General features: G+C 48.4%; 1 protein-coding gene across 1 annotated transcript in view; it reads left to right on the forward strand.

Moving 5' to 3' along the window:
• Positions 1-8,406, forward strand: part of atad5a (ATPase family AAA domain containing 5a) — a 68,403-nt gene extending 59,997 nt beyond the window's left edge. Inside the window, 2 exon segments of the mRNA XM_038776927.1 lie at positions 5,855-6,013; positions 8,138-8,406. Coding sequence (XP_038632855.1) covers positions 5,855-6,013; positions 8,138-8,216 — 238 coding nt within the window. The 3' untranslated portion in view covers positions 8,217-8,406.
• Positions 8,407-9,222: the final 816 nt, after the last annotated feature.

Raw genomic sequence — 9,222 nt, forward strand, 5'->3', positions numbered from 1 at the left:
AGTGAACATCACTAAAATATTCTAACCTGGTTGTCTGTCAGTGGGAGCTTACTGTGCACAATGTGCTGCTGTATTTCGCCACTTTAAAAATGTGACACGCTTCAAAAGCACTTTGGGCTGTGTGCTGCTGTGACACTGTGCAAATGCTCTGTGGATGCAAGTTCTTCCCTTCCATTTTCTTTTTAAAAAGTGGAAATCAGAAAGATTTGCAGCAAATGCAACTCCGTGACGCCACAAATAGAACATAATCTAGTCACAAAGGTGGGATTTAACAGTGGATACTTGTCTCTTGTTTTCTCTGGGGTGTTATTAGCCTTACTGACTTCCCCAAAATTTGTGACATTGCCTAAATGTGTGTGTGTGTGTGAAAACATACTGCCATCGTGGTTTTATTTTTATAAATTCCTCTTTGTGTGAAAGACTGTGACTGCTGGTCAGAGAAGTCTGCTGTCTGGGGATTGGGCGCTTGCAAAGGTTACTGATCCGTTAAAGAGAAAGTACCAGACAGGGTGGTGGTAAGGGAGGGGAGCTGTGGAGTGCAGTATCCTAGGAGCCTGTGCTTGGATGTTCCTTGTCTTGATGCACATAAATAATCTGTGATTGCAATATCAGTGTAGGCTGTCTAGTTAGCCACTGAGGACACAAAGATAGGAGTTGTAAATTTAGAAGTACAGGCAAAATGTTGGCACCTAAATCTTTGCTGAACTGCAGTGATTGAAGTTCAGTAAAGATAACTTTCAATCGGCAGCACGGTGGCACAGTGGTTAGCCCTGTTGCCTCACAGCGCTGAGGTCCCAGGTTCGATCCCGGCTCTGGGTCACTGTCCGTGTGGAGTTTGCACATTCTCCCCGTGTTTGCGTGGGTTTCACCCCCACAACCGAAAGATGTGCAGGGTAGGTGGATTGGCCACGCTAAATTGCCCCTTAATTGTAAAAAAATTAATTGGATACACTAAATTTTTTTTTAAAAGATAACTTTCAATCATATTAGAATTTTTTTTTAAATACAAGCCACGAGGGGGATAGAATTTGTCGTGAGGAATATCACAGATATCCATTTCCAAACTGAGAACAAAGAACAAAGAAAATTACAGCACAGGAACGGGCCCTTCAGCCCTCCCAGCCTGCGCCGATCCAGATCCTTTATCTAAACCTGTTGCCTACTTTCCAAGGTCTACTTCTCTCTGTTCCCCACCCGTTCATGTATTTGTCCAGATGCATCTTAAATGACGCTATCGTACCCGTCTCTACCACCTCCGCTGGCAAAGCGTTCCAGGCACCCACCACCCTCTGTGTAAAAAACTTTCCACGCACATCTCCCTTAAACTTTCCCCCTCTCACCTTGAAATCGTGACCCCTTGCAATTGACACCCCCACTCTTGGAAAAAGCTTGTTCCTATCCACCCTGTCCATACCTAAAGAAAAGAGAACAAAGGAAATTACAGCACTAGTGTGAACAAAGCATTTTAGAGATAAATATGATACTGAGTTACAGTGCTGTGGAAAACAAGTTCAATTCAGTCCTTTTTTAAAATAAATTTAGAGTACCCAATTCACTTTTTCCAATTAAGGGGCAATTTAACGTAGCCTACCCTGCACATCTTTGGGTTGTGGGGGCGAAACCCACACAAACACGAGGGGACTGTGCAAACTCCATATCAATTCACAGTCCTCCAGAACTGAAGATGTCGGGCAACAACTAAAATACACTAATTTTGCAGGCTGCCCCAGAGAGTTTTGCAGCCAATTAAATACTTGAAGTGCAGTCACAGTATTGTAGTGAGTGTGACAGCCAGATTGCACACAGCACAGTCCCACCATCAACAATAGGTTTTGATAGTGTCAGCTGAGGAATAAATATTGACCACAATACCACAAGAACTCCCCTGCTCCTCATCAAATAATGTTATGGGCTCCCTAACGTCCACACTAAAGGTTTAATGTTTCATCTGAAAGACTGCTCTAATGGTGCAGCTCTCCTTAATTGACCGTCCGACAGTGCTACGCTGCCTCAGTTACTGGTCTTCCAACAGTGCTGCGCACTTACAGCTACTGACCCTTCGACAGTGCGGCGCTCCCTCAGCTACTGACCCTCCGACGGTGCGGTGCTTTTTCAGCTACTGACCCTCCGACGGTGCACACTCACTCAATTACTGACCCTCTGACAGTGCGCTGCTCCATCAGTTACTGACCCTCTGACAGTGCAGCGTACCCTCAGTTACTGACCCTCCGACAGTGCGGCGCTCACTCAGTTACTGACCCTCTGACAGTGCGGCGCTCACTCAGCTACTGACCCTCTGGCAGTGCGGTGCTCCATCAGTTACTGACCCTCTGACAGTGCAGCACTCCCTCAGTACTGACCTTCTGACAGTGCGGCACTCCCTCAGTACTGACCCTCTGACAGTGCGGCACTCCCTCAGTACTGACCCTCTGACAGTGCGGTGCTCACTCAATTACTGATCCTCTGACAGTGCAGCACTCCCTCAGTACTGACCCTCTGACAGTGCAGCACTCCCTCAGTACTGACCCTCTGACAGTGCGGCACTCCCTCAGTACTGACCCTCTGACAGTGCAGCACTCCCTCAGTACTGACCCTCTGACAGTGCAGCACTCCCTCAGTACTGACCCTCTGACAGTGCGGCATACCCTCAGTTACTGACTCCGTCGGTGCAGCGCTCCCTCGGTTACTGACCCTCCGACGGTGCGGCAATTCCTCAGTTACTGACTCTCCGACGGTGCGGCAATTCCTCAGTCACTGACCGTCCGACAGTGCGGCGCTCCCTCAGTACTGACCCTCTGACACTGCAGCACTCCCTCAGTACTGACCCTCTGACAGTGCGGCACTCCCTCAGTACTGACCCTCTGACAGTGCAGCACTCCCTCAGTACTGACCCTCTGACACTGCAGCACTCCCTCAGTACTGACCCTCTGACAGTGCAGCACTCCCTCAGTACTGACCCTCTGACAGTGCGGCGCTCACTCAGCTACTGACCCTCTGGCAGTGCGGTGCTCCATCAGTTACTGACCCTCTGACAGTGCAGCACTCCCTCAGTACTGACCTTCTGACAGTGCGGCACTCCCTCAGTACTGACCCTCTGACAGTGCGGCACTCCCTCAGTACTGACCCTCTGACAGTGCGGTGCTCACTCAATTACTGATCCTCTGACAGTGCAGCACTCCCTCAGTACTGACCCTCTGACAGTGCAGCACTCCCTCAGTACTGACCCTCTGACAGTGCGGCACTCCCTCAGTACTGACCCTCTGACAGTGCAGCACTCCCTCAGTACTGACCCTCTGACAGTGCAGCACTCCCTCAGTACTGACCCTCTGACAGTGCGGCATACCCTCAGTTACTGACTCCGTCGGTGCAGCGCTCCCTCGGTTACTGACCCTCCGACGGTGCGGCAATTCCTCAGTTACTGACTCTCCGACGGTGCGGCAATTCCTCAGTCACTGACCGTCCGACAGTGCGGCGCTCCCTCAGTACTGACCCTCTGACACTGCAGCACTCCCTCAGTACTGACCCTCTGACAGTGCGGCACTCCCTCAGTACTGACCCTCTGACAGTGCAGCACTCCCTCAGTACTGACCCTCTGACACTGCAGCACTCCCTCAGTACTGACCCTCTGACAGTGCAGCACTCCCTCAGTACTGACCCTCTGACAGTGCAGCACTCCCTCAGTTACTGACCGTCCGACGGTGCGGCGCTCCCTCAGTTACTGACCGTCCGACGGTGCGGCGCTCCCTCAGTTACTGACCCTCCGACGGTGCGGCGCTCCCTCAGTACTGACCGTCCGACGGTGCGGCAATTCCTCAGTTACTGACTGTTCGACGGTGCGGCGCTCCCTCAGTTACTGACCCTCCGACGGTGCGGCGCTCCCTCAGTTACTGACCCTCCGACGGTCCAGCGCTCCCTCAGTTACTGACCCTCCGACGGTCCAGCGCTCCCTCAGTTACTGACCCTCTGACGGTGTGGAAGTCCCTCAGCAATTAATCGTGGCCAATTCACCTGACCACATCTTTTTGGGTTTTGGGGGTGAGACCCATGCAGACACTGGGAAAAGATGGAAACTCCACACGGATAATGATTCGGGTCCAGGATTGAACCCGGGCCCTCGGCGCCGTGAGGCAGCAGTGTATCAATTGTCTACTTAACTGTGTCAAAAACATTGATTTATGTTTCACATTCTGCCTTGAATGGATCATTGCTGTAAAATCATAGAATTTACAGTTGTGAAGGGGGCCTTTCGGCCGATCGAGTCTGCATCGGCGGTGGCGCAGTGGTTAGCACTGCTGCCTCATGGTGCCAAAGTCCCAGGTTCGATCCCGGCTCTGTGTCACTGTCTGTGTGGAGTTTGCACATTCTCCCCGTGTGTGTGGGGGTAAAATGTGCAGGTTGGGTGGATTGGCCACGCTAGGTTGCCTCTTAATTGGAAGAAATAAATTGGGTACTCAAAATGTATTTTTTTTAAAGTCTGCACCGACTCTTGGAAAGAGCACCCTACTTAAGCCCACGCCTCCATCCTATCCCCGTAACCCAGTATCCCCATCTCACCTTTTTGGGCACTAAGGGCAATTCATCACGGCCAATCCACATACCCTGCACATCTTTGGACTGGGGGAGGAAACCGGAGCACCCGGAGGAAACCCACACAGACACGGGGAGAACGTGCAGACTCCGCACAGACAGTGACCCAGCGGGGAATGGAACCTGGGACCCTGGAGCTGTGAAGCAACTGTGCTAACCACTGTGCTACCGTGTAGCTGGTGTATTACCTGAAGCTGCTTTTCAAACATAGCTCTGTGTCTCTCATCGATTTTGGTGGATGTGAAAGATACCAGAGCATTAGCCAAAGAAGACGCAACACCACCTCCCTTAACTGACAGCAACAAAAACGGGTCAACAAGTTAGACCTTTTTAGCGCTCTGATTGACCACTGCATTTTGATGAAGTATACAAATGCACTTTACTAACCTGCAAGGGTTATTTTTGTATATGTATTGTACAAGTAGAGGGTAAATGACCAAATTACCAACTTCCAATCTCCACTTTGCACAAAACTCCTTGAGTGAGCAGTTTGGCGTTTTGTCAGTGACTATTAATGTAAGGGGAATTCAGTTTAATCTGCATAGCTCGTAGTGATTCCCGCCTTCTCTTCCATCACCACCATCCCCAACCTCCAATATGCTCCAGTAACCAGAACATATTTTCAGCAGCTCCTGTCAGTGCTTTGGTCACAACTAAATTTCAGATATTTGACTCTGGTAGCGAAGCCAATAAAGCGAACAGTACCCAAAGGTTTCGCAACCAGATGCTGATTGGTGTCTCTCTCCCTTCCTTGCACGAATTGAGTGAGTGAGTGTTGCCATGGTGATACCTATTCGCCGTCACTATTTGATCTTCCTGTCAGTTGTCGGCTTTCCAAAGATTTGACGATTTAACTTTCGATTAGACGAGCAAAGACTCTCGGGAGATCCTTTTAGCCTCTCCCTCCGAAAGAGGCCACACTCGTCCCATTTCACGCCTGTACTCTGGGACAAGAAAAGCTAGTCTTCCTGGCTGAGATTTTTGCTTTCAATCGTCAAGAGTATTTTAACTGAAGTTGTTCTTTCAGCCTAACAACAACCCGTTAATATGTTTAATACTCTTCGGACAGCAGAAGGCTGACATTGTCACTTTGATACCCAGACCAAGTCTCTAAGGTAAAGGGTAGCGGTGTGTGCCTCAGTGCAGTCAACCTAAAACCTGACAAGCTGCTGAATGCATGCAAGAGCGCAAGCACCTTTTTTGAAAGGTTTTCTTTTTCTGAGGTTGCACACAGGAAATATTGAAACGTGTGTTGTCTGTCTTTCAGCACCGCATCGAAAAGAATCGAGGTGCTGAAAACTGTATTCTCTAGCAAGGCATTTGTGAGTCTGGGTAACAGGCGAGCGAGTGCTGTGGACTATCTGCCAGCTCTCCGCACTATCTGCAGGACCGAGAAGCTGAAAGAACAAGGCAAACTAAAACGCAGGTAAGTTTCTCCCGCAACTTTGTTCAGAGGCTCTCTGTGAAGATTTAATTACAGCAGAAGGCCAAAAGAGAAAGTTTTCCTTCACTAATTCACACTCTTTACAATCCCCACTCAGTGTTACAATTGGATGGATATAGCACGTGTGAGATTCAACCCATGAGGTAATTAACTAAACTGTGCTAACAGGAGCTCCAGGCAACCATCAGTGGCTAACAACAACAAACCGTTAATTTAGAAGCTATTTACCAAAAGTACGCCATAGGATATAGGAGCAGAATTAGGCCATTCGGCCCATCGAGTCTGCTCTGCCATTCAATCAATAATAATCTTTGTGTGTCACAAGTAGGCTTACATTAACACTGCAATGAAGTTACTGTGAAAATCCCCTAGTCGCCACATTCCGGCGCCTTTTCGGGTACACTGAGGGGGAATTCAAAATGTCCAATTTACCTGACAAACACGTCTTTCAGGACTTGTGGGAGGAGACTGGAGCACCCGGAGGAAACCCACGCACACACGGGGAGGACGTGCAGAAGTCCGCACAGACAGTGAGTCAAGCCAGGAATCGATCCCAGATCCCTGGCACTGTGAAGCAACCATGCTAACCACTGTGCTACCGTACCGCCCATAGCTAACATGTTTCTCATTCCCATTCTCCTGCCTTCTCCCCGTAACCCCGATCCCCTTATTAATCAAGAACATAGCCAGCAACTCCAAACTCTTCTCCCAGCCCGGACCTGGTCTGCAGATTTTAAAGGCCCTCAGTTGCAGGAATTCTAAACCAACGTTATGATTCAGTTCCGAACCTTCTGAATATCATTGTTGCATCTCTGTCTTATTTCTGAGCAGCCCCTACAGTGAGCCTGTTGCTAGGTTTCTGCTCATGTTACTTGCTGAAGTTGACCAAAACCATTGTCTGTCGCTACCCCAATTTGACATGCCCCTGCTCGCTTGTTATAACTCCACCTGTGGGGAGCCCTCTGCCTCCCAAATACACCTGTAATAAATGACAAATCTATATGCACCAATCTACCAGAGCACTAGCCTGATCCTGTGTAAAGACCGTAAGACATAGGAGCAGAATTAGGCCACTTGGCCCATCGAGTCTGCTCCACCATTCAATCATGGCTGATATGTTTCTCATCCCCATTCTCCTGCCTTCTCCCCATAACCCCTGATCCCCTTATTAATCAAGAACCTATCAGACAACACATTTGCGCAGTGGGTTAGCCCTGCTGCCTCACGGCGCCGAGGTCCCAGGTTCAATCCCGGCTCTGGGTCACTGTCCGTGTGGAGTTTGCACATTCTCTCCGTGTGGAGTTTGCACATTCTCCCCGTGTCTGCGTGGGTTTCGCCCCCACAACCCAAAGATGTGCAGAGTAGGTGAATTGGCCACGCTAAATTGTCCCTTAATTGGAAAAAATGAATTGGGTACTCTAAATTTAAAAAAAACAAAATCAAGAACCTACCTATCTCTGTCTCTTTGATACCTTTTAAGACCACATTGTAAAGCTTTCACAAATGTTAAACAGGACCAGTTACAGAGGGAAGTCAGATCAGATTTATAGGGTGCATTGCTACCACAGGAATAGTTTCAGGGGGCCAAATTAAATTTAAGGTTGTCTAACTATTTTAAATCACCCCCACTGCTGCCAATAGCAGCAAATCTACCATCACCAGTGTAATTCAGTTAAAATATTCCATGTTCATAAACAAGAGAAGTCTCGAACTGTACTCGAGGGTGTTTTCACAATTCAATGGCCGCAATGCAGTTCTTCATTTGCCGGTCATTAGGGTTTACTATGTTTGTCTAGGTTCAGTAATGTAGCTCAGGACGATGCTATCGCGTTCAATAGGGATGGTGGCGGAATGACGAATGGCGATTTGGAATAATTGACCAGTGAGCCTTATGCTGGGTTTTCAGACTCCCCGCGCAGGTTTTTGATCTTCAAGTGCACTGTCTGCAGCAGGTTTAAACTGGTCTTCGTTTGGAATGTCCACTCTGGAGATTCCTGTCCACAATCCCGCCTCTGCCTTCTCTCCGGCCGATGCTGACTGACCTGATGTGTATTTGTAGCAATTTGTTTGCTTAGATTTACAAACTCTGTGATTCTATTTTTGTAGGTTTCTGCATTATTTGGACAGCGCACACTTGGAGCTGCCGAAACACATTCTGGAAACCCTTGCAACTAGTTTCCCATGAAGATCCCAACTTTCTGACAGTACTTATTGTACAGTGAATTACTGCACACTCGAGGCAGACTATATTACTGGGGTTTCTCACCCCCTCTTTTGTTTTTTACTTGGTAATTGCTGTCCACCGTGTACATGTGTGTGTGTTCTGTGGAATCAATTTTTTTGTACAGTAAAATGATGTGAACTGTGTGGGAGAATGCTGGGTGATCTTAATTTAATTACAGTGGGATAACAGTATCTACTGTCTAAGAATGTAAAAATCCAATGCATAGTGGGTTCTTTTGATTGCGTGGAGTCTATTTACAACACTTGTGGCGAAATAACAAACTCGCCCCTCCTGTCCTGCTGATACCTTGTACTGTCCCGCCCAAGAACCGGTGTGAGAGTAGAAGGATGGGCATTTCAACCAAACCCAATCTTGTGCTCACCCGACATTGGCACTGGCACACACTACCAGCAGGTGTCACTGCATCGGGAGTGGGAATGCTGAGTAGTACTTTTCCCCTATTTCCTCCACCACCCCCCCCCCCCCCCCCCCCCCCCCCCCCCCTCTCCAAGCTCAAGGCTACAAAAGTATTTATTTACATATATTGTTTGACAAGCAGTTTTGATTTCTTATTTCGTCCTTGATTTCTGTTCCTCTTCTTCTTGACCTTCCCTCCTTTCCGCATTGACCCTATCTTGGGAAAAACCCCTTTCAATCTAAAGCTACAAATGTTGGTTTGTAAAGCTTCCACATGTGTTACAAACAGGACCAATTACAGACGGCAGTGAGGTCAGATCAGTGCCTTCCTCGTGGATGTGGACCCAAACCAGCCTCACTCTGGCGTCTGACAGCCCCAACCAGGGAGGCAGAAGGAATTCGTCATAAATCATGAATGGCTATGATCCATCCTGTTGTCCACAAAAGCTTTTTAATGTTGCAATTTTTATATTACATGGATTTTATAAAGGATGGAGTGCCCCTGTATTGTATAGTGTGATTGTACACCCCATTCTGTCATTGGATATGG

Source organism: Scyliorhinus canicula, chromosome 18 (assembly GCF_902713615.1).
Source record: "Scyliorhinus canicula chromosome 18, sScyCan1.1, whole genome shotgun sequence".
NCBI classification, from domain to species: domain Eukaryota; kingdom Metazoa; phylum Chordata; class Chondrichthyes; order Carcharhiniformes; family Scyliorhinidae; genus Scyliorhinus; species Scyliorhinus canicula.